Source organism: Mustela erminea, chromosome 3, assembly GCF_009829155.1.
Source record: "Mustela erminea isolate mMusErm1 chromosome 3, mMusErm1.Pri, whole genome shotgun sequence".
Classification (NCBI taxonomy): Eukaryota; Metazoa; Chordata; class Mammalia; order Carnivora; family Mustelidae; genus Mustela; species Mustela erminea.
In genome coordinates this window covers 60,366,576-60,392,429 of record NC_045616.1, presented here as the reverse complement: position 1 = coordinate 60,392,429, position 25,854 = coordinate 60,366,576, and the positions used below count along the sequence as shown (strand labels likewise).

The 25,854-nt window shown below is 43.5% G+C and overlaps 1 protein-coding gene across 1 annotated transcript; it reads left to right on the top strand.

Moving 5' to 3' along the window:
• Window positions 1–208: 208 nt before the first annotated feature.
• On the top strand, window positions 209–16,824 carry BHMT (betaine--homocysteine S-methyltransferase). The gene is made up of 8 exons (XM_032335887.1): window positions 209–401; window positions 2,062–2,194; window positions 7,132–7,250; window positions 8,728–8,919; window positions 9,283–9,430; window positions 12,622–12,804; window positions 14,218–14,446; window positions 15,758–16,824. Exons 1-8 carry the CDS (start codon window positions 369–371, stop codon window positions 15,942–15,944), a joined length of 1,224 nt encoding a protein of 407 aa, XP_032191778.1. The 5' UTR covers window positions 209–368; the 3' UTR covers window positions 15,945–16,824.
• Window positions 16,825–25,854: the final 9,030 nt, after the last annotated feature.

Below are 25,854 nucleotides of genomic sequence, written 5' to 3'. Positions count from 1 at the left end.
GGGGCGGGGGCGGAGAATGGGAGGGACCCTGCACAGGTAAGGTAGAAACCTGAGCGAGGGGCAACCTCATTATTACTTTTTCTTATTTTACTTGCCTTGTGTGTTCACCGATTTGAGATAACAGTCTCGATCATCTCCGCAGGGCAAGTTCCCAACTAACCGCCGGCCTCAATAAAAAAAAGTCGGGGAGGCGTGTTTCCCAAGCGAGGACCGCGTTGGCCGCGCCAAGGCTGGGGAAACCCACCCCGCGCCCAGCGCACGGTATAAAGAGCCCGGCCGCGACAGTGGTGCAGCTCCAAGCTACGCGCGGGGTACACTCCCCTCGTCGGTCCGCATCCGTGCCTAGCAGCCATCTGGACACCTCGAAGATGGCACCCGTTGGGGGCAAAAAGGCCAAGAGGGTGAGTCTGCGGGGCATCCGAGGGCGTTCTCCATCCCAGCGGGGGCTCTGAGTCTCGGCCCACCGGCCCCACACCCCAGCCTCAGGAAGCGCAGAGGGGTCCTCGGAGCCCGACTGTGACCAGAAGGTGCTCTCAGAACTTCTCCGGCAGGCTCCCAAGGTGCCTCTGAGCTCCCCGCAACTCCCCTGCCCATATCCCGAGCGCGCCCTAGATCTACGTGACCGCCGACTCGAGGACACCCCCGGAACCCCACGACTCCCAACATCTTCTGAGTCCAGCACCCCAACACCACAGCACTCCCCCAGAAGTGCGGCTCCTAGACCCAAACACAGGACTTTTCTTCCCGACAGCGGTGGGAGTATGGGATTCCTTAGGGTGCGCCCTGGCCACCCCGCGTCTGTGCCGGCACGGCCGTGCGCGCCCCTCTGCGTGGTCCGCGGGCCGGCCAGGGAGGCGCGCGGGCGGGGTCCGACAGTTTCCTGCCCGCGCTAGGACGGGTGCAGCAGAGCCCCAGGGCCGCCTCCCTGCCCGGTTCTTGCGTGCAGGCGTACCAGTCCCGCCGCAGCTCCAAGGCTCACTCGTTGGTTGGGCCATGGTAAGTTTTTACCCCCAGCTTGGCTTCTGCGATCACAACAAAATGTACCATCCATGCCTCAGAAAACCAAACCAAACCAAACAAAACCAAACAAAAACGGATAGAAAGGCTCTAAGATACTAAGGGCTGTTAATAAGATTTAAAAACCAAAAAACCCAGCAGCTCCAACACCTGATTAATGACAATCCTCTCTCTTCCCTAGCTGGGATGAATGTCCAGACTGTCGGCCTTCATCTAGATTGGGAGATGAAGGAGGATAGATGCGTGGCGCAGACAGATGGAGCGACTTCAGGACTATGGGTGGGCTGGTGGGAAAAGAGTCAAGGGAGGAGGAAATACACTTGACCCTGGGGTATCAAAGTGCCCCCCCACCCGGCTGACAGAGGCCCCCAGGGAGACAGCCGGGGATCAAGGACAACTGTAAGAACTCCTTACCAACAGAATAAGAAGACTAGCTTTCACCATTTTAAGAATGTGTGCCTAAGTATTCATTTGAGGCTTTACAATTAAACCTTTTCTTTTAATTCTTCTGTACATATTTCTTCAACGGTAACATTCTTCCACCATATTCTTCAAAATACTTTAATGTGTGCTGGGGTGCTTCCGTGGCTGAGTCCGTGAAGCTTCCCGCTTTTGATCTTGGCTCAGGTCATGACCTCAGGATTATGAGATTAAGCCCCACATGGGGCTCTGCATTGGATGAGAAGCTTGCTTGGGATTCTTTCTTTCCTTTTCCCTCTGCCCCTCCCTGCTCATGCTCCTTCTAAATAGATAGATGACCGACAGATGGATAGATACATTAAAAAATCTTTTTAAAAAAATCAAAATAAAAGATAAAATTTTTAAATTCTTTGATGTGTTCTGAAAAACCCTCACCCCCAGCGCATTTATACACATTTTCATTATGTGAGCATTCTGATTGTTTGCCTTATAGTCATGAATTTATAAATATATGTACTTTCTGAGAATTCTAAGGAAATCATTCTTTTCAAGAATATGATAACCAAAGTACTAAAAATAGAAAATTGTTTTCAAAACTCAAGTAACTCCTTTCTATAATTTTAGGGCATCCTAGAACGTTTAAACTCTGGAGAAGTTGTGATTGGAGATGGAGGGTTTGTCTTTGCACTGGAGAAGAGGGGCTACGTGAAAGCAGGCCCCTGGACCCCAGAGGCTGCTGTGGAACACCCAGAAGCAGGTTGGTACATAGCTCTATTCTAAGTTCTCATAAAAGAGCACTGCAATGACCAGTCTAGGAGCATACCATCAAACAGATCCATTTATGGTACATTTCCCAACATTTATTATTGCCTGCTGGGCATTGTGCTAGGTATGTAAGGACAGACTCACACATTGAATGACCACAGTGGTCCTCCTTGTTGCTATCACCTATAGCCACCTCTTGGTTCCTGCCCTTCACTTTAGGTGAGTCTAGAAGCTGGCTCACTGCCTTCCTCTTTGCTCCTCCCTCCCTTACCTCTCTGGGTGACCTCGATATCCATGCAGATGGTCTATCTAGGACTCTTCCTGTCAATGCCTTGATCTCCTCCTCATCTCCAACTCTATTTTTCCTCCATCCTTCACCTCAGCAACACAGTCCTAGATCTTGCCATCACCACTGTCTACTCCTGAAATCCCAATTACAAAGACCCCACTCTGACAAGCACCTTCTATATTTTCTGCTCACTCTAATTCTCCCACTCCACAACCTCATCAATATTTTCAGTCCTTCATCCCTTCCATGTTAGCATTTCTAATCCATTCTCTCCCCATGTGTTCATCATCCGTCTTACCTACAGTAACAATCACTTCTTATAGATATGCTCTCCTCCACTGTATATTCGCCAACTCATTAAATCTATTGTATACTTGTCCCATCCTATTTAAATTGAACTGTCTACCTACCTTGCACCTGCACCCACACAGCCTATTCTCATTTCACTTTTTTGACCACAAATCTTTTATGGTAAAGTGCCAAGAGGGGTTCTGAGATGGCACATGAGGGAGATAATGCTGTCTTACAAGGGTTTTATCAGCCTAAACCAAGTAGGAAGCATTACCCTTTAAAGGGAGAAATGGGCCACTTCTGCAGGCCCAGAGGGCTCAAGAGGGATCTAGATTTTTGAAGTTCATAAGTGACTCCACCTATATGTCTTCATCCCAATCTCAGGGACCCGTATCTTCCTAATCAGGCCCTGACTTTGGCAATAGAAGGCTTGCCTGGTTGAGAATTCACCCTCTCTGACTTTTGGCTCCTTGTATAATTTAGTCCAGGGCCAGATCCTCAGCATTTTCTGCTCTCTAGCTACAAAAGGTGAGCTTCTTGTTATGCCACCCAGGAACCCAACAGACCTTCATACTTGGCCTTAATTTGGTGATGAATCACCCTTAACCTTTCACTGTCTTTCTCTAGTATGTTAGTTGTACCCAACAATAGCCATCTGATTCTGAAGTCCTTATAATTGCTACTGCCTCTGAACCTCTCAACCATCTGAGCTACTGCACCTGCTAGTACATTCCCTTCTAAGGGCATCTCATTCCAGCTCACCACACATGAGTTTTGAAACAACTGTACCCCTAGAGCATGCTGGGGACTCTAACACCCATCACGAGGTAGGCGCTCATTGCCAGTTGGCCAGAAGTGGATTTTGTTTGTTTGCTTAAAGATTTTTATTTATTTGACAGAGATCACAAGTAGGCAGAGAGGCGGACAAAGAGAGGGGGGTAAGCAGTGAGTACCACTGAGCAGGGAGCCTGACATGGGTCTTGATCCCAGGACCCTGGGATCATGACCTGAGCCAAAGGCAGAGGCTTTAACCTACTGAGCCACCCAGGCACCCTGTGCTCAGAACTTTTAATGGGAAGTGCATTTACACGGTGATGCAGTTGTTAAAGACAACAACTTGGCCAGTCCCTCAGGAAGCTCTGGATTTGGATAGGCCCTTCAGAGTAGTCCCAAATTGAGGCAAGGAAGCTGGACCTTTGCTCTCTGCCTACTAAGAGACCAAGCATTGCATCCAAACTACCAACTCTCCCCTCTCCCAGGAGAGGGTTTAGCCCTTTGCAAGGAAGCTCCCTTTGGCCGAGGGTACTTCCTAGAGACGTCTCAGTCAACAGCCATCAGTAGCCAACACTGAAAGAAGCTGACTTAGAGGAAACTGGAGGAAGTTCTTGTGAATATTACCCAAGTTGAAGAGCTGTCTTTAATGTTTATTAAAGAGTGTATTTCAGTGAATTCAGGGATAAAGGACAGAAACTAACAAAGCCTATAAAGTGACAGTACGGCTTTAAGGTTAAACAAACAGATTCTGGATCCAGACTAATTGAATGAATGAATAATTGAATGAAATTCTGGCACACTAGGTGGTGTGGCCATGGGGAAATTATTCAGCTTCTCTGGGACCCAGTTTCCTCTTCTATAAAACTGAGATAATATTGACATCTACCTCTAAGATTGTTATGAGATTTAAATAAGTTATGTGTAAAGTCCTTAAAATACTGCCTGATAATGTGAAACACTACAAGTCTATTATTAAATCCATTGTTTCTTCTCTTGATAGTGTCTTGGTTGTAATGTATCTATTTCTGCTGGAGAAGTATAGAAATTTTGTGTTCAAATCACACTAGCTCTGAATTGTATTCAAAGTAAAAGAGCTACAGTCACACCATGAAGCCTGGCAAATACACACAACTTTCATATTTCCAAATAAAAGTAGAAATAATACTGTACTCTGCCCTAAAAGAAGGAAAGAAAGAACGAGGAAGGGAGGAAAGAAGGAAGGGAGGAAGAAAAGGAGGAAGGGGGGGCAGGCAGGCAGTTGTGGAGGGAGGAAGGAAGGAAAGGAAAAGAGAATTCAGTAGGCTTGGGAAACTAAAACAACAGTAGTCTTCAAATTTTCATTGCACCAGCAGCTTATTAAAAGTGATAGATTCCCAGCCTTCACTTAGAGATTTGGACTCATTAGGTCTGTGAGTGGGTCAAGGAACCTACAAATTTATAACTGTCCCCAGGCGATAGCAAGGTGAACCACACTTTGAGAAGTGCTGCATTAAAGGGCTTTAAGGAACACAATAGAATAATTAAGATCCAAGAATGAGAATTTAAAATATATCTGCGGTTTGTTTCTTAAGGTCTGCTTGCTGGGTTAAATTCAGTGAAATATTTCTCGGGCAAAACTGGTATTAACAATAAGGTACTTTGGTGAAAACTCCGCCATGTAAATAAAGTAAGACTGTGCTTTAAACACAAGCTTCAATCTTACAAGTCACCTTTTTTTAAAGTTATACATTAGAGGAGTTCAAGAGAAACTGCTCTGATACTGACTTTGACTTTCTTAATACAGAAACAGCACATTTATCTCTTGGCCATCTGTTTCTTGAGTATTTTGGGCTCATTTAAGTGGACTAATTGTCCTACTAAAGTCTATGCCAAAAATTGCAATTCTTGCACCCAGTGGAATCAGCATAGAATTCAGCAAAGAATTCAGGCTTGCTGAATCTGGAGGGGCTTGGGGAATCTGAATTCTTATTAATTGCCCCCAGGTGAGTCTCATTTGGGTCACACTTCGAGAAGCACTGCAGCTTTAAGAAGCACCGTAGAATAACCAGATCGATTAAGAGCAAGGAGTTGGCTACTGCCCTCTGGAAAAATCTAGTAAAAGGGTGTAAAATGCAGTGTAAAATATACATATGTTCAATTTGCACACCATTCCAGGGCTTTTTAACACAGTCCCTGGAAATCCACCCAAGGACCAGCTGGATGGACTTCCTGTTTAGAATCCATTTCCTCCTAGTGTACAAGGACCTCATCGATAGGCCCTTCACCCCGCTCCAGCCACAGCAGCTCTGTGTTTGATCCATGAACAGGGGACTCCGAATAAAATGTCTTTCATTGGTTCTGTTGCTAATTAAAACAAGTCTGAAGCTTCCACATTAGGCACGCTTTTAAGTTCCCTCTCAGAACTAGAGATTCCATGCTTAGAAACCCATTTTCTGAAATTCAGAAGCTTTCTGGCCTCACTGACTTGTTCCTTTAAAACCACACTGAGCTTCCTATGTGCTCTGCACTCCACTAGGGCCCCGGGATGCAAACGTGCCAGACTAAAGGGCTAGGAACTCCACTGTCCTAAAAATTTCCTAGCCTCTAATGTAGTCACTCCCAGAACTTTGGCTTTGAAAAGCCAATGAAATTTCAAAAATAGATTCAGGGGTTGATACAGAATTGCTGATTCCTTTATAATTCTCCTGATGAAAATGAAAACCTGCTAAGTCTCACTAGCATTTTCTAAAAAGAGCATTTTCCCAGTCACTCAGAATGGCAGTTCTCAATAAAATGTAAGCTAAGAATCAGTTTCCAACTAAATTAAAATATCTGTGGATTGGACCCCAGCAACCATTATTTTTAAAAAGCTTACAGGGTATCTAATGGGCAACCAGAGTTTAGGACCACTATTTTAGAGCAAAGGTTAATTCCTTAAATTGAATATAATTGGTTATATGGGGGGAGCTGCCCCATCATATTTTCTTTAGCCAGTGAAAGCTTTGCCATTTATCCATGGACCTATGCTTAGGACCCTTCCTCCAATTCTTATTCCACTCAGTTACCAGAAATATCTTTCAAATACACTGAGCTAATCACATCATTCATATTTTTACAAAGTACTGGTGTTTCTCGATACCTGCGGTCTGAAGCCTAGGCTCCTTGGGATGATGTGTTAGGCCATTTGTCCTCTGCAGGCCCAGTACCCCCTCTCCACCTGCATCTCCTACTAACTCTCTGATACATCCTCAACTTCAGCTGCTGACACTACCTGCTGCACCCCCAAATCCAAACCTATTGCTGCCGCCTCCTTTTTGTTCAGGTCCTCTGTAGGGAATCTTTTCCCCACCTCTGCCCAGCAAAAACGTTAAATGATTCCTCCTCTGTGGGAGCTCCCTCTTCCTTTCACCCCACCTCCATGGTAGAAATAATCTCTCCTTCATAGCAAGAGCCCCAGATCTGCTTCTTGTTTGCTCTCAGGATGTGCAAAGAATGTAAGCAGATATTTTCATTAGCTGTATATCTGGTAGCCTTTTGCAAGCATCATGAGTTATCAACTGATAGTCATGAATAACCTTCCTCAACCAATCTCCCAGTTCGCCAGCTTCATCGAGAGTTCCTCAGAGCTGGATCCAACGTCATGCAAACCTTCACCTTTTATGCAAGTGAAGACAAGCTGGAGAACAGGGGAAACTATGTTGCAGAGAAAATATCTGTGAGTAAAGCCATACTTGGCATTCTTAGACGGGCACAGTAGGCATTACATGTCCTCACCAAAGTTCTCATAAAGAAAAATGTTGAGTTTTTAGATAATACAGAAATGGGATATGTGTGATACAGGATTGCTGATTTCTTACTTTGTGCATTAATTCTCCTGACAAAAACAAACACCTGCTATATCTCACTAGCATTTTATAAAAAGTACATTTTCCCAGTAACTCAGAATGTAATTTTTAGATAATACAGAAATGAGATATGTGTGAATAACTCTTTTAGGTTTTAGGTGGAGTCCCCAAAATTGACAGAAAGGCATTTAATGAAGCATATCAAAGAAGAGGTAGTTAATGATTAATGATTCTCCCAGTCATCCTAAGTTGCTGAGTGGGTATCCTGACAAATTCTTACATCCGTACCTTTTTTTAATGTGGGGCAATGTAGGGAAAGGTCAAAGACACAAGGAAGGGCACAGTGATCCTGGAACTTTCCTGACTCAGCTATAATCAACTGTATCATGTTGGGCAAACCATTTACCTACGCCATCAAAGTGACAATTTCTCAATCCCTATAATGAAAAAGAAGCTTTTTGTTCATTTGTTTTTTAGGTGGGCTCCACGTCTAGCATGGAACCCAATACGGAGCTTGAACTCACAACCATCAGACTGAGACCTGAGTGGAGATCAGGAGTCAGAGGTTTCACTGACTGAGCTCTAAAAGGCGGTCTAAAAGACCAAGTTCTAAAATTGCATGAGTCTGTGTGAGCCACAGCACTGGGGTTTATTGAAGACAAGTGTCAATTTTTAATGTCTAAGTAATTAGAAAATACTTTGCAATACATGCATCTGTTAATTAAGAAAATACATAATGATAAAAAGTCATGAATTCTGTAGTCATCTTTTTTTTTTTAAGATTTTATTTATTTATTTGACAGAGAGAGAGACCACAAGTAGGCAGAGAGGCAGACAGAGAGAGAGGGAAGCAGGCTCCCCACTGAGCAGAAAGTCCGATGCGGGGCTTGATACCAGGACCCTGAGACCATGACCTGAGCTGAAGTCAGAGGTTTTAACCCACTGAGCCACCCAGGTGCCCCAATTCTGTAGTCATCTTAATTACATTTTATTCTCATTGATCTTGACAGCAAATAATCATCATCATCACCACTATCTGCTAAATATTCTTCTAAGTGCCACTTAGACACTGGAAGATACCAGATCCTTTTATGTAAAGATCTTTATCCTCTCACAGAGCTTTGGTATGTAATATCCTAGATACCATCATTAGATTTATTGTTTTCATTACTATTAGTGGTGGTGTTGTTACTGCAAATTGCTCAGCTTGGTAAATTGAACTATTCTATCACTGTCATCTTCTAGAACTCTCCATGGTAATATCCAACTGAGATGTGGACATTTGAATAATAATTTGGTTTCAATTCTGCATGAAAATGTAGATACATCCTATTTCACTCATTTTAGGGGCAGAAAGTCAATGAAGCTGCTTGTGATATTGCCCGGCAAGTGGCTGATGAGGGAGACGCTTTGGTGGCAGGAGGCGTGAGTCAAACGCCTTCGTACCTCAGCTGCAAGAGTGAAACGGAAGTTAAAAAAGTATTTCAGCAACAGCTAGAGGTCTTTCTGAAGAAGAATGTGGACTTCTTGATTGCTGAGGTAAACAAATATTTGACCAAAGATGAGACATCGCAGCTCATGTATTTTCTCTACCTTGTGCTTTCCTGAGGAACATGTGGGATAGTTGCCCATCATGGTTAGTAAATATTTAGTTTTTAAATCTTTTTCCAGTTTAGGGCTTCTACTGAATTTGATTCAGTTAATCTAATGAAGTGTTCTTCAAACCTTTTGACTGCACTTCACAGTAATTACCCTTCTATTCCATTTCAAAAAATGCTAATGGGTCACAACTCAAAAGTTTGAAGACTGGTCATTTAGTGATAATTATTACACAGTAAAATAAGTTTTCTAATTGTTCAGAAGAAACGAGATAAAAAGTACCTTAATTTGATCTTATTTCAGTATTTTGAGCATGTTGAAGAGGCTGTGTGGGCAGTGGAAGCCTTGAAGACATCTGGGAAACCCGTGGCAGCAACCATGTGCATCGGCCCAGAGGGGGATTTGCACGGCGTGAGACCCGGCGAGTGTGCAGTGCGCCTGGTTAAAGCAGGTGATGATGGATTTTAACCAGTTTGCAATTAGTGAGTCTTTTGAAAACTACATACAAATACAGGCCCACCTATGAATCATTATATACTTGTTTTGTTAAAAGGAAAACCATTAATGTGCTTTCCTGGGAGTACTGATAATATCACTATTGACTCCTAAAGAGAAAAAAAGTAAAATAAAGAAAAAAAACATACACACATACCATTGTTCTGAAAGGGGCAACTAGACCAAGGTGTAACACCTAGAAGGAAGAATTTCAGTAATTCAAAACGAGCATGAGGAAAAAGTGCATTTTATTTTAACCCTAAGTTGAGGTTTTAAGACAGTAACTTTTAAGTCAGTTGCCTTCTTTGCGGAAGTTTTCTCCTTTTCATAAATTCCTGATATGCTTTGCTTTTTGTAATTGGTACAGTAAATTTTTAAAAATTTTGGTATGAAATAGGGGCCATGTAATTTACCTTTTTAAGTAATTTCCATTCTTTTTTTTAAAAGATTTTATTTATTTATTTGACAAAGAGAGATCACAAGTAGGCAGAGAAGCAGAGAGAGAGGGGGGAAGCAGGCTCCCCACCGAGCAGAGAGCCTGATGTGGGGCTCAATCCCAGGACCCTGAGATCACGACCTGAGCCAAAGGCAGAGGCTTAACCCACTGAGCCACCCAGGTGCCCAAGTAATTTCCATTCTTAACACTGGGTTTCATTTCAATAAGGGAAAACTCACAGATTGTTTTCAAAGCTGCCTCATTTTTAATGCAAGGAGTTACTCTATGTCAGTGAAGAGCCCAGCTCATTCTGTGGAATGGGGAGATTTTGACTGGCTATGTTGGATTTCTGATTTTTATCCAACTCCTGATATTTCATGAAAGTCACTTCATACTTGTCATTAACAATAACAATTAGATTTAGGAATGAAACTAAATAATCTTAACTTTTTACCAGAAATATAAACATGGGGGGAGGGGAAGAAGGAAGTTAACTTGTTTCAAAAAGACCAGAGAAGGCTTTCATCACCCCGTTGATAACTGGCAGAGATTCTTGGCCTGCATCTATTTCTTCCCTGACCATTCCATTCAAGGTAGGTGCAGTGTTTGACATCAGCATACCTTATTTATATTCTTTGTAGCACTTGCCATTTGCCTTATTTGTTTATCTCTTTAATGTCTGACTCACGAAACTGTAAGATCAAAGAGGGCAGAGATTATGTTTGGCTCATGGCTGAGCACCCCCATGCCTAGCACAGCACTGGGCACAAGTGAACATGCCCTCCTCTCAGCAAACGAACTCTTTCTACTTATACCACACATTTGGGATCTCCTCAATCGACATTTTCTAATCTGTGAGAACATTAGTTGGGTTCTGTAGTGAAATACATTTAGAAAATGCTGGGTTAGGGGCCCCAGGGTGGCACAGTCCCTTAAGCATCCAGCTGTTGGTTTTGGTTCAGGTTGTGATCTCAGGGTTGTGAGATGGGAGTCCCCATGTCAGTCTGAGATTCTCTCTCCTTCTCCCTTTGCTCCTCCTGCTCATGCGGTCTCTCTCCCTCTCAAATAAATAAATCTTTAAAAATAAAAGAGGGGTATGGGGAGGTGGGTGAGTCTGGTGATGGGTATTCAGGAGGGCATGATTGCATAGAGCACTGGGTGTTACACGCAAACAGTGAATCATGGAACACAACATCAAAAACTAATGATGTACTGTGTGGTGACTAACAAAACACAATAAAAAATAAATAAGAGAGAAAATGCTGTATTAAACCAATTAACAGAGTTTCTCAGGGCCTTACTGCTCACTTAGGTTGCACACATACTAAAATTGGAACAATACACAGAATTTCTGAGTCTTTGATATGTTTATATATAGGTAGTCTCCAAGAAAGGGACAAATTAAATAGCTACTTTCTAAATCGATCTCAGAGCCTACTCTCATGGAGCAAACCTTTGGAAGCCCTGTGCTAAATTATGAAATCCTTGATGTCAGGGACTATGTTCTATGTTTTTATTTCTCTACAGCCCCTTAGAAGGACACTTATACCTAACAGACACCCAATAAGTAGCCAACCTATGATTAATTTATTAGTGTAATGAAGTCAAGAAAGGAAAGAGAAACTCTGGCAGCAGAACATCAAAAAAATTTAAAAATTTTTAAAAAAAGACAAAAAAGAAGGAGAAGAAAGAGAGAAGGTACTCAAGATCCAAGTGAAGATGTTAAGTGAGCTGTTGAATATACAAGTCTGGGACCCAAAGGAAAATTTCGGCTTAAAGAGAGAAATCTTGGAGTTCTGGATCTTGTTCTGGATCCCAAGAGCCCTGGGACTGGAAAGGAAGGAGAGGTGAAGAGACGATGGCTCATGGAGATCCTGGGACAATGAAGGATTGAAAGGTTCAGCCGTGAGCAGGGGCTCAGCACCTAACATCCAAAGAAAGCAGCCAGCAAGGTAGGAGTAACACTAGAGAATATGAGAAGCCAAGAGAAGGAGAGTGTTGATGAAAGAGAGAATGGTCCAGTAGATTGAATGCTGCTGAGACATCAAGTAAGATGAGAACAGAGAAGTAACTGCTGGCCTTGCCAAGGTTGAGGTCATCGGTGCTCTTGACCAAAAAAAGAAAAAAAAAAATTTCAGAGAAATAACAGGAGGCAGGGTTGGAACAAGAATGAAGGAGCAAACTGTCACCCAGCACAATGAGGACTACTGAGATGCTTGTCACTGAACACTGGATATTATGACCTATGGCATCAACTTAGCAGCTCCTGGAATCTGGATTAGTGATATTAGTAAACTAGCACAATAAAAGGAAACACTGCTCCCCAAATGAATGATATGATAACCACAGGTGCAATCGAGCAGCTGGGAGTGTTGGAAAATTACTGTATCCAAGACTGAAAAATTGACATTTAAAATGTGGAGTTAAAAAAACTCTAATAATGAGTTTCTGGAAAAAAACGTGGGACAACCAAGTGTGCATAAATGACACTTCCATTTTAACAGATTCTTCAAAACACCTTTCACGGAGAGCCCTTGCTGCCTATTAGCAATCATCCCCACCCGAACCCAAGACAGGTTTGCAAGGAAGCAAGAACCAAAGGCTGTATTTACAATTCACTATTCCAAATAAAAGCTCCCTAATTAAGGGAGGAGAGCTGAGCCTGCCTGTCTGATGAATCCCTAAAGCTAAACTGTTCTTCCCACTTGCAGGAGCGTCCATCGTTGGCGTGAACTGCCACTTTGACCCCACAACCAGTTTACAAACGGTGAAGCTCATGAAGGAAGGCTTGGAGGCTGCCCGACTAAAAGCCCACCTGATGAGTCAGCCGTTGGCCTACCACACTCCTGACTGCAACAAACAGGGATTTATCGACCTACCAGAATTCCCCTTTGGTAAGACAGACATTTTATAAATCCTCTCAGTGTCTTCATGTTGGACAGATTTCCCTAACTGTAGCCATAGAGCTTTCTCATAGTAAACAAATGGCAGCATGTCTCATCTCTTGCCCCCCAGCCTCCCTCCCTACAGACAGCTCCTTGATTTACTGGACCACAGCAGAAGGAAAAGATAGAACCACCAGACAAAAAAGACTTCTAAACCTTTTACCTGTAGTTTGGTAAAAAAATGATGCCCTTCCAGGTGAGATTGGCAGAGATAGTGACCCTGGTCCAGCTTGGTTGCCAAATCATATAACCTTAGAAAAACCCATTCGTTCTTCTAGACCTTAGTTTCCTCATCAGAAAAATTAGAAGGACAGACCAATTTATGTCTAAGACACTTTTCTCCTGTTCTGAATGTTGCTCAGATACTATAGAGTTTTGGGGGAAGGAGACAATACCATCACAGGATCACTACGTAACAAGTCTGAACAAAAAGACCAAACAGATGAAGTGAGGGCAGACTTGCAGTCTGGGAAAAGGGAGAAAGCATGTTTGGGAAGTATGGGTCTACCTGAAAATCAAACCAGAGAGGTCACCTGGGCCAGAGCCTGGCCAGTCTGTTCCATTCTAAGCTCCTATAGTCCTAAGGTACTATATTTTATAGGGACTCTCAGAGAAGTAAGGTATTACAAAATAATCCATGCAGAAGAACCATGGAGGAATGGCAAGTCAACTGTGTTTTTGCCATAGAACAAATTATTGCAAAAATTAGTACTTTTAGACAATAAATAGTTATTATATCTCAGAGCTGCTATGGGTCATGAATTTGGGAGCAGCCTAGCTGGAGAGTTTTTGCTCAGGGTCCCCTAGAGGGTTGCAGTCCAGATATTGGTCAGGTCTGCAGTCATCTGAAGGCCTAAAGGGAGTGAGGGAATCTACTTCCAAGCTCCCTTAATTGGCTATTGGGAACAGATATTCACTTCTTGTGGTCTCTTGTGGAGGTCTCAGTACTTTAGCTTATGGGCCTTTCCACTGTGATGCTTCAGTGTCCTCACAACATGGTAGCCATTCTAAGAGATTAAGAGAAACTGAGGCAGAAACCACAGTGCCTTGTATAACCCAGCCTCAGAAGTCACTAATGATCCCTTCTGACACATTCTATTGGTCTCTGAGACCAACCTGATATAATAAGAGAGGGGACTACACAAGGGTGAGAACATCAAAGGGCACAGTTCATTGGGAACCATCTGAAATTTGGTACACATTTAAGACTGGATGTGTAGACACAAATTACCTAATGGTTTTTGAAAGTTAAGAATTAGGTCTTGACAAATTATTTAATTCAGCTGTTGAAAATTACAAGCATATTATGGCTGTTTATTTTGAGTAGTTTTTTAAATGAAGAATTCATTCCATTTATTATAGGACTGGAGCCCAGAGTTGCAACCAGATGGGATATACAAAAATATGCCAGAGAGGCCTACAACCTGGGGGTTAGGTACATTGGTGGGTGCTGTGGATTTGAGCCCTACCACATCCGGGCGATTGCAGAGGAGCTGGCCCCAGAAAGGGGATTTTTGCCACCAGCTTCAGAAAAGCATGGCAGCTGGGGAAGTGGTTTAGACATGCACACCAAACCGTGGATTAGAGCAAGGTAAGAACTTTTCAACTGTATCTGCCAAACCAAACTCAGGTCCATTGTGAGTATGTCCAAGTGAGGTCAGAGCAAAGAATATAGCTAATTTTCTGCATGATGATACTTAGTTATCCCCCTTAAATTGTTCACAGAGATGTTTACAGAGTAACCTTAGATAGTGATTTCTGGAGAAGGCTTTAAGATTTAACATATAAATAATGCAGGTTGCAATGAAATGCGATTTCATGCTCCAGGATAGTACCGTGCCACGGAACTTCAACAACTCTGAATTAACTGGTTGTTAAGATTTAAGTTAAATGTAACAAATATTAACTAAGTGCCTGTTCTGTGCCAAGCACAACTCTTGGAGCTGGGTAGACAACGGTGAGTAAGACAGGTCTCTGCCCTCAGAGCTCACACTCCAGTGAGGAAGATGAACAATAAACAGACTTTACATCAGGCAACATGCAGAGCACTGGGAAAATAAATGAAGAGCTGCCTAGAGATTCACATAGTCTACTGGGGAAAACTGTTAAGAAAGTCAGTGGATTATACCGTAGTAACTGCTTTGGTAGAGGCAGAGATTTAAAAAGTAGTAAGAGAAGAGAATGGCTCTCTCTGCCTAACAGAAAGACATTCTAGAAGAAGGGATACGGGGGCTGTGTTTTGATGGGCTTACTAGCCACAAGATAAAGCAGGGGGTGAAGGAAGGATGATCACCCATGCAGAGGGAGTGGTTGCACTCTGTTCAGTAGACAGTGACTCTGCCCAACTCTATCAGACCCTGCTGTGGATGCTGATGTAGCAAGAACAAGGTACGACCCTGTCCCCAAAGCTTCTGGCTGAGCAGAGAGCCTGATACAGGGCTCTATCCCAGGACCCTGGGATCATGACCTGAGCCAAAGGCAGAGGCTTAACCCACTGAGCCACCCAGGTGCCCCAAAAGTTAAATTTAAAAATGTTTTTTGAGGGATGCCTGGCTGGCTCAGTTAAGTGTCTGCCTTCCGCTCAGGTCCTGATCCTGGGGTCCTGGGATGGAGTCCCACATCATCAGGCTCCCTGCTCAGTGGGGAGCCTGCTTCTCCCTCTGCCTCGGCCACTGCCCCAGCTTGTGCACATTCATGCTCTCGAGCTCTCTCTCTCCCAAAATAAATAAACAAAATATTCAAAACAAAAAACCAAAAACTTGTAGCCCAGATTAATAAATGTGTATCAGTGGACGTACTCTCAAGAGTCTGAAGCCAGCTCTATGGAAGTATTCCTAGCTCAGTGACACACAGACACAGATACTCAGGAAGGAGTCCAATGTGGTGTGTTTTCTTCACCCAGGGCCAGGAAAGAATACTGGGAGAATCTTCGGATAGCCTCAGGCAGGCCATACAACCCTTCCATGTCGAAGCCCGACGCCTGGGGAGTGACCAAAGGAACGGCTGAGCTGATGCAGCAGAAAGAAGCCACAACTGAGCAGCAGCTGAAAGAGCTCTTTGAAAAACAGAAATTTAAATCTGCCCAGTAGCCTCCGTGGAAGCCATTTTTGCTGACTTCTATGTTTGGGCCACAATTCCCAAAAATAAGGAAAAGATGGTTTTAAAAGAATGCTTATGTTAATGCCAGGCTACGTGTAAAATTGGTAGTAGCTAAACAAAACAGAAATACAAATAGCCCTGGATAATTTAAAAAGTATATTTTAGAAATTTACTTAGAAGCAAAGTGAGAAGTAAATCTTAAACAGGTTCCCTATCCCACACATAAGGTATTAAGGAAATCTCTGTGGCCAGTGAAAAGTAACTCAGATATTCATTCCCACTTTAGTTAATTTGCAGGCTAGTAAGGAGGATGAGATATGAGCTGACATGACAGTGATAGATAGAGTGCTATAGGGAAGGGACTTCCAAGTTCTTTTCAACATGACCCTTAGTAAGAAACAAAAGTTTAATAACCCAGTAAAACACATGCCATACAAGCACTGAAATAAAATGTGTGATCCGTTTTGGTATTTTCTATTCCATTCCTTTCCGTCCTATCTCACTGATAAAACATGCTGGCTGAGACCCTTCAAATGGATTTTATGACTTAATAGTTTGAAAAACACTTATGGAACACTTCAGACACGAGGACTTTGCTATTTCTTTAAGTTTGTTCTTATAAAATCAGTCACATGAGACATCATCAGTATCAAAAGACCAGTGCCGTCCTCTCAGCATTCAAAAGTTGTTCTCCCTTGCCTGCTGACCCATTACAGATCAACGTGGAGGGGAAAGAAGGCATCAGTATCTAGGCTTTGTCCATCCTGCCCCAAACAGAATCCACTTAAATACTTTCGTCAGTAAGGCTGAGGGATCATGAGTTTGTGTTACCTTGGTAGCTTTAAAAAAAAAAAAAAAAAAAGTGTAATTAAAAAAAAAATAGGGCTTCTCCACACTCTGTCCAAGTTTCCCAGATTGAGAACTACGATATTTCTACCCGATAAACATCTACTCTCTAATGAAAGCTCAAGCCCAAAGATGATACTGGCATAAACATGGCTACACTAAATGTATGAAGAGTTCATTCTGCTTTCTACATATTCTTGGTTTAGCTGTTTCAAAATCGTAATTTCTTCAGCAATTTGTATTTGATTCTTATTTTCATCCTGTAATTTGCTTAAACTTTACATGAAATTTATGTGACTCAGTGTACTTATCTCAACTTTCCTACTTCGCAAGTATTTGAGTTTCAAAGGTGAAGGCAGCAGTATTTAAAGGGAAAGAAATTTCTAGAATTTTCTTACCCAGGTAATTAGTGATCTACCCCTCACGTTCCAGTGCACAGAAATAGAGCCAAAACAGCACAGCTTTCAGAGGCCATGTGGCTGAGGGGCAATAAAAGGAGGGTAAATGCTATTTTTCTTTTACAAAGTTGCTACCTACCATATCTCACTCTCAAACCAGGCTCAATATTTCACGTTTCATTCATAGATAATAGAAACTTTTATTCAACTTACTCTTCTATTACTTTGTAATATGGATGCCCTTTTAATACCTTTTCAGAAGTTTATTGCCACAGAAAACATATCTTTCTACCATTCTCACAACCTCTGATTTAATCATTCTTATATCCTTCTATTTTAAATACTTCCCTCAAAAGGACCTATAGTGGATATGTTTGAATAGAACTGTATGTGAACACTGCCTCTTAGTGGCAGATTTCCTATTTTGAAAAAATTTTTTGAAATTCAACTCTTCCACAAAGTGCATTTCTTTTATTTCCAGAAATCTTGTTCAATAAAAGGAAGGCTTGTTTAATACCTAGGAGTTTCTTCAAGTTAAACAGACATTTCTTGCCAGTAAAGGTATTTTTATAGAATCAGCCAGAGGGACCCTAGAGATCAGGAGTCCAAACTCACCCTTTTAAGGATAAGATTCCTAAGGCAGGATGCCAAGTCAGAAGGGACTTCTTGCTAGTCCCAGACTGCCAAGAAAGAGGATTTTAGTTTGGATTGTTGGTAGAAGGAAAATAGAGCCAGGACATACAGTTCACAAAGCTAAGGAAGTCATCCTCCAAGTCAGGATATAAAAATCTTGGCATTATTCAGAGTCATTGTAAACTCACTAAACACATGGTGTGCGGTTCTGGCCCCATACTTCTTTACACTGTAGCAAAGCACCTTTCAGAAGGGAAGCCATGGGAATACAGACCCACAATAGAGACAGAACTGGACAGAAAGGAACCAAAGCTTCAGTTTCCAACTTCTCCAGAGGGGGGCAGCAAGTCACCAGCAGGGAAGGCCGGAGGCACTCTATTTTGCTTTGACCTTAAGCTATTTCATCAGAATAAACTAACATCAAATGGCAGAAATATCTGTAGCCCTCCTTTCTGTTTTGATCAGTTTTTTCTTAAGATACGTGGCTCTTTGAATCCCATCCAGGACTTCACATCCAGCAAAGAAAGCCTTATATGTGCCCATTTTCCCCAGAGATCTTCCTTTTTCTCAGCTTTGAGCACATCGGTTGGCTGAGAGCATGACACAGACTATTTTCCCAAATAGCCTCCTGTCAGTAACATCCCCTTCCTAGTGTGGAGCCTCCTGTGTGTTACCTGGAAGGTAGACAACTCTAATTCTTACACAATGAAGGAGGGAAAAGTCGGTCTGAAGAGAGAAAAACAGAAGCTGCCTCCCAGCTGCTTCGGGAGTACTATGTCCGACAGTTCGGCTAAATACGAGTTAGAGACAGCAAGGCCCAGCATTTCCAAACATCTTCAGGAACAGCTCAGTGTTAGTGTGTGAATGGAAAACCTGACAGACTGCCAAATATGAAGACTTCTCACAGATGGTAGCAGCAAGGGGAGGGTCATTGGGTGAAAAGCGGCTGGGAGTGTGGGTGGGTAGGCAGGGGGTGCAATAGATAGCAAATGCCTCCAGTTTTCGAGCAGCTGGAAGAACTCTGTTGGCCTTGGGCAGATGAAAAAAATCAAAGGGATGGGAAGTGAGAGACAGAGGTCATCATTTGTGCTGCTGGGAATCTATAGAAATAATGCCAATTTGAGTATAGCAAAACCATACAGGTTAATTTACATGCCACTAAATCAAAGGCATGATCATTTTAGCACATGGTTTGACTTGACATGTTCGTGAAGGCCCTTATGTAAATTTTTCCAAGGAGTTTTCAAAGGAACCATTTAGCTTATTTTTAACAAAAATTTATTTCTCCAAATGCCTATAATATTTTTAGTAGTTGTCACTTACATGCAAACTGTTAATGTACCATTTATGAATTATTCCTGTTTATTCCTTCACACAGGTTCAGGGAGACCTCTACTCGGCCTCATTTTTGTGGCTATTTGTTCCAATTTACTCCATGGCCTCGAAAGGAAAAAGCTGAGTATCTCTGATAATAGTTCAAACTTTTCCTCCAATTCATCCTGGTCATTCTTCCAATTATTCCGACTTAATGAGATTTTACTGTTCTTTGGAAAGGTTAATGTCTCAACATATGAATTTGCTTAGTGGAATTCAGCTATTTCCCACAAACACTAGTGCAGTGTAGCAGAAAAAGCAATGAATAAATTTAGAATCGAGAATTCGGGGTACGAGGCTTGCTTGGCCCCTACTGCATTGTACAACACTGGATAAATCACCTTGCTTCTCTGACCTTCAATTTTCTCATCTATACAATGACAAATCTCTAACACCTTGCTGAGAAAGACTCCACAATCTTCTGTTTCTAATTTGATGGTATAGATAAGCAATAGCCTCATCATTGTAAACAAATATTTACCGAGTGCCACTTAGTGGAATGTTTCCAGCAGGCTTAACTGTTAATTAATTATTCCCCTGACTACACAGACAGCAGACTAAAACAAATAACACTGTTCAGAGGGCAGGGAAAATGTTATTAGCCCAGACTCGGCCTGGCACTGGGAAATGAAAAATGTCATTCCTCCCCACAGGTACTGCTTCCTAGGGAGATTTGGGTCTGTGGTTTTTCATATTATGAACGGTTTCTGTTTTCAGGACTCAGAGTTCTTTGTAGGTTTGCGTAAGCTGTGGAAGTTCTAGAAACCATCAAGCCAATAATTCTTGTCCAGAGTTTTTCATCTACCTAGGAAGAGAGAGAACCACCTTCTCCCATTTTATTAAGGTGGTGCAGTCAGGGAGCTAGAAGCCTCAGAACGTCTTCCTCCTTCTTTAAAGGCATTTTCAGAATCTTAATGGCTCACAGATTGAGATCCCCAGACGGGACCCATCCTCAAGAACATGTATTTGAAATTGGCCTCATAGTCAGACCCAAGTCAGTCCCTGACCTGGGCTCTGGACCTCAGGCCCTGAGCCCCTATCTGTGGTTGTCCAGGCAAGGGGACCCAAATATGGGCCTTTTCATCAGAGATGCCTTCTCAAAATTTTCTAAGTCCCTGTCTGGCCAACTGAGCCATCCAGGAGGGGTGCCCCAGGCCTGAACGGGTAAGCAGGGAACCTGGTCCCTATTTCTTCCCTTCTGGGTGCCCAATGACCCTCTATACCCCTCCCATTTCCACCTCACTCCTGGAGTCACCAAGTGTCCTAAGGAGTTCTGAGACTCTGTTTGACTCCAGTTCTAGCAAGGGTAACTGGAGATAGGATGGCTCCCACTGGCACATGCAGCCTTAATGTCCCGGAATCAAGTAAGATGAGCTGTGTAGAATAGTGTTAACATGGAATTTGTATGACTCATGTCAGACACAGGACAAGTTCAGGGCTCTTGGCCACCAAATGTCTCTGTCAGCTCTTGACTTGAGTGGCCTACATGGGCCCCACATTGGCTCTCAACTGTTGGGGTTCCCACCTCAATGCTACCCATAGGCCAACAGCAGTCAAGAGCAGCAGCAGTGGCAATGAGTGTTCTCTGCCCTGTGCATCCTCCCCCAGACAGGGTGTGCAGGGGCCACTTCCTGCCCCCTCAACAACAGCACCCCCACCCCACTCCACGTGTCAAGCCTCCTCCAGGGGTGGCCAAGCCTCATCCTCTGAAGGGGGGGGGTCTGCTTCTCCCTCTGTCCAATGCCTCCCCTGCTTGTGCTTGTGCTCTGTCTCTCTCTCTCCCCCTCTTTCTCTGACAATAAATAAATAAAATTTAAGAAGAAGAAGAGATGGTTCCTATTCCTCAACAGGGAGAAATGTTAATCTTCACCAACACTAGCTGGACAAGGAACAAACACAGCAAGGAGGAAATACCTCTTTTCAACCTACTATTCTAAATCACATGACCAATCACGAAAGCTCACATAAGCTTATGAATTTTTAAACATATTTTAAATCAAATACATTGTTTAAATTAAATTGTTTATACAGACAGGCGTCCCATAAAAATATTTCCCAGAGCCCTTCACACCGTAGGGGCAGCCCAGCTTGACTGTGGGGACAAGGTCCTGTTCTTCCCTTGTCTACCTAAACGTGCCCCTACCACTCTATTGTCCACTTTAGAAAATGGAAGCTCCAATCTTCCAATTGCTCTAGCCAAAATCTTGGAGTCCTCCTTCACTCCTCTCTTTCTCTCACACCCACTTTCAAACCATGAACAAAATCATATCTACTTTCAAAATATATCCAAAATCTGAATACCTTTCCCTTCCTTCCTCCCATTGTCTCTCTGGACACAACCACCATCATCTCGTACCTACATTACCACACAAGTGTCTCCAGCAGTCTCCCTGCTTCCTCAGATCTATTCTCCATGGAGTATCCTGAGTGAGACCTTTTTTTTTTTTTTTTTTTGAAGATTTTATTTATTTATTTGAGAGAGAGACAGCATGAGCAGGGAGAGGGGCAAAGGGAGAAAGACAAGAAGACTGCCTGTTGAACACAGGGCTCCACGCAGGGCTCAATCTCAGGACCCTGTAGATCATGACTTGAGTAGAAGTCAGAAGCTTAACAGAATTAACAGACACCCAGGCGCCCCCTGGGTGATGCTTTTAGAAAGTAACCAGATCATGTCCGTCCTCAATTCAAAACCTTGCAATTACTTCCTGTCATAGACACGGAGTTATTTGTTTTGCTCTCTGCTCTAGCTCCAGGGCCTGCAGAGGGATGTGGCACATGAGGGGCTCAGTAAATATGTATTGAATGATTATGTGGGAAAGTGTATAAAAAGATGCTGCTTCCATAGAAACACAAAGAACGACTAGAAAGCCAGGGTGGGGTGAGAGTGAAGCATGTCACATGAACAAAAAGCTTTTGCAAAAATGTGGTTTGTGTGGCTCAGTTTACCTCCCCCAGGGTCCCTGCAGCAGTCTGCAGGTTTGGGGGACAGTACAGGGGGTTCATTATACCATTGTCTTTACTTTTGTATCCTGGAATTTTTCCTAATTTAAAAAAAAAAAATTAAGGAAGCAAAACTCTTGGGGCCAAAGAGGTAATATATGTGTATGAAGAAGCTTGTTTAAAGTTTAATGGTAGAGGGTGCCTGGGTGGCTCAGTCGGTTAAGTGTTTGTCTTCAGCTCAGATCATGATCCTAGGGTCCTGGAATCAAGCCCAGCATTGGGCTCCTTGCTTGGTGGGGAGTCTGCTTCTCCCTCTCCCTCTGTCCCTCCTGCCCCTACTCATGCTCTCTCTCTGATAAATACATGAAACCTTAAAAAAAAATAATAAAGTTTAATGGTGGGATCTGGGTAAACTGGAGACAGAAGGCCCTGCACAAAGACATTCAAATTCAATTTTTTGCCCCAAACCCTGTTGTGATCTAAACAAAATAAGCCTGAAGTCCGCCAATCTGTGACTCTTGTGTGGCACAGGCTAAGTCATAGATCCTAAAAAAATATCTATTCACACAATTCTGGAAAATTTTACACAGAAATCCTCAGTCATCTGGAAACCAAACCTCAGAAATACTGAAGAATCTGGCTCTCTTCCAGGCCCTCATATCTGATACAGCTCTGTCTTAGGGCAGACTGCTCCTTTCCCTACTGTGAGGTCACAGAAAATATACACTCGTCTCTGCCCTTGGCTTCTCACACAGAGCTCCTGAAACCTTTCTAATTTCCTAAGTGGCGAGAGCACTAGGAGCATCTTTTGTTCTATTGAGGTGACTCTGGGTGGGCTCCTGTGTGGGGACTGGTCACCAGAAAGACCAAGCCCTGATTAGAAGCTGGAAATACTAAGTCCCACCCCTCATCCTCCACCCTGGGGAGAGGGGCTGGCAATGGAATTGGTAATTGAGCCTGCCCATGTGATAAAGTCGCTATAAAATCCCAAGAGCACAGGGTTCAGAAGCTTCCAGTGGATGAACACATCCACCAGGAGGGTGATTCACCCCCAACTCCATGGGGACAGAAATTCCTGCTCTTGAGACCCTCCCAGACCTTGCCCTATATTTCTCTTCCTCTGGTTATCCATCTGTAGCCTTTATCCTATCCTTTAGCAGACAGAGGGTAAGCACAGGTTAGTGTTTCCCTGACTTCTGTGAGCCATTCTAGCCCATTAATCAAACCTGAGGAAGGGGTTGCAGGTACTGATTTACAGCCGATTGGTCAGAAGCACAGGTGAGAACCAGGACTTGCAGTTGGCATCTGAAGGAAGGAGGTGGGGCCAGGCAGTTTTGTGGGACGGACCCCTTAACCTGTGCAACCTGACACTATGTACCTAGAGACTGAGTCAAGTTTTAGGCACCCAGCTGGTGCCACAGAGAATTGCTTGGTGTGGGAGAACCATCTCCCCCCGACCCCCGCCCGCAATATGGTGACCAGAAATTAAGTGTTTTGTGTGAGTAGTAAAGAAGACACCCAAGAAAGACAGAATCACAGGTGGAAAACTAAGTCTTCCTATAAACCTACCTTCTCCTAAACTGCGGACAAGGGAGTAGTTACAGATACTCTCAATTCCCCACGGCAATTTCCAAGCATCACTTTCCCACCCCTGCCCCACCCCCAAAAAACCTCTTCCTCCTTGAGGCTCATGTCATCCAAGCACCCATCCTCCTCCCATCTTTGTCCCTTCAATCTTCTACCTGGAGTCCTTCCACCAGATAGCAAGAGTGTGAACACCTCCTCACGTACCCTCCCTGCAACCTCAACCGCCAGTCAGTATCCCACAAAATGACAACCTCCCATGACCGTGATCCAGCTTGCTCCCTTGTCTTACCCGCCCCTTCACCTCCTTGCAGCAGGCCCACTCTGAGCCACGCCAGAAACATTAATACCGCCAATCCTGACATCCCGCTCTCGGAGCAGCCTCCCTTCTGAATCTAGGTCTCTTGTCCGTCCTATATCCAGATCTCCAATACCTGGACCTTTCATTCCCCTGTTCCATCTGCCAGCACCTATTTAACTTCATTTCTCCAGCTGGTATACAGTGTTGTTTTGCAACCTTTGCCAGATACCAGAATCACCTGGCGAGATTTGGCAGCTCAGGATGATTTAACTGCATTCATCAATGACATCAAATGCACTGGGGAAGGGACTCAACCAGCAAAACTTGGAAAGGCTCCCCAGCTGATTCCAAGAAACAGAGAAACAGTATTCTGCAACCTGGCCACAGGAGTCATCCCTCTAACTGCCTTCCGCCTTCCCACCAATACCTTCGCTTCCTCCTTTTCCTCTTTGCCACAGGCTCCCTGAAAAGCCCAGCCTCAGACCAACCCCCCACACATTTTCTTTATTCCTACACGGAAGCTGCTGACTTCTGCTGGAGGAAAACCACAAAACTGTCAGCTTTCTCCGGAGGGCGAGTCTCACATAAGGCACCAGTGAAGTGGGCATTTGAAGGATACGGGGAGTCATTCCTTTGGGACACGCATTAACTTCTGCAGGCAATACTCTTACCAAATGCACGCCATTAGGAAAAGTTACAAATATGCGAATAAGAGTTAAGCTATTTGGTGGCATAATCGCTGAGACTTTATTTGCAAGTAAATCTCCTCGAGCTACAGCAGCAGTATTGGTGTGAGTTTCTGGTGGGGAGCTCGTCCTGTCCCTCACATTGGCAGAATGATACAAGGATCACAGCTGCGTTAGTTAGTGCTGTTTTAAGAAAAGTTAGGAGGGAGGTCGCCTGGGTGACACAATTGGTTAAGCATCCTACTCCTGGTTTCAGCTCAGGCTGTGATCTCAGGGGTGTAGGATGGAGCCCCACATTGTCCTAGGGCTTTTTGCTCAGTGGGGAACCTACTTCTCCCTCTCCCTCTGCCTGCCTTTCCTCCAGCTTGTGCTTTCTTTCTTTCTCTCTCTCTGTCAAATGAATAAATAAAATCTTGAAAAAAAATGAATCAGGATTTGCGGGAAAAAATCTGATTGGCAGTTTGGATTAGATATTCTGTCCTGGTCCAATCAACCATGGCTGGGGTGAGTCATCTTATGTAGTAATGGCTACCGCGTAGCCTTCCTGTGAGGGGGGAAGCTGTTTCAAGACAGGAAGAGATACGGTGTGCATAGCAGACACCCAAATGTTGTTCTCTGTAGATTGCTTCTCTTCCTGACTGGAAGCTGGAACACATGAGAATTCTAAGCTTCTGAGTGGCTAAGGGAGGCTGCAGGTGGGCAGGAAGGAATGAGGAAGCAACAGAGGAAGAGAAGCTGGAAGATAACTCCACCTACCTAAATACAACAAGCCTTCAACCCAGCTGTTTTTTTCATCACAGGTTTCATAGTTATTTATGTATTAATCTATATGCTCCACAGAAATCATCTTCGACTAATACATCACCAGAACGACAAACTGTTGTATTACAAACAAGAAGGGGGAAGAGAAAAACCACGGGGACAACAACATATCTGGAGGATCGTTGAGAAGATTAGAAAAACTAAAAATGATTGCTAAGACACGCATAAGAAGAAACATGAAAAAAAGTACAAATATCTTAAGGGCATAGGACAAGAAACCGGAACTCTGTCACATCTTATGGCTGGACAATGAGGGTGATGCACGGACCCGTCATGAAACATATGTGTTATTACAAAAAAGTGTCTCCAGGTGACT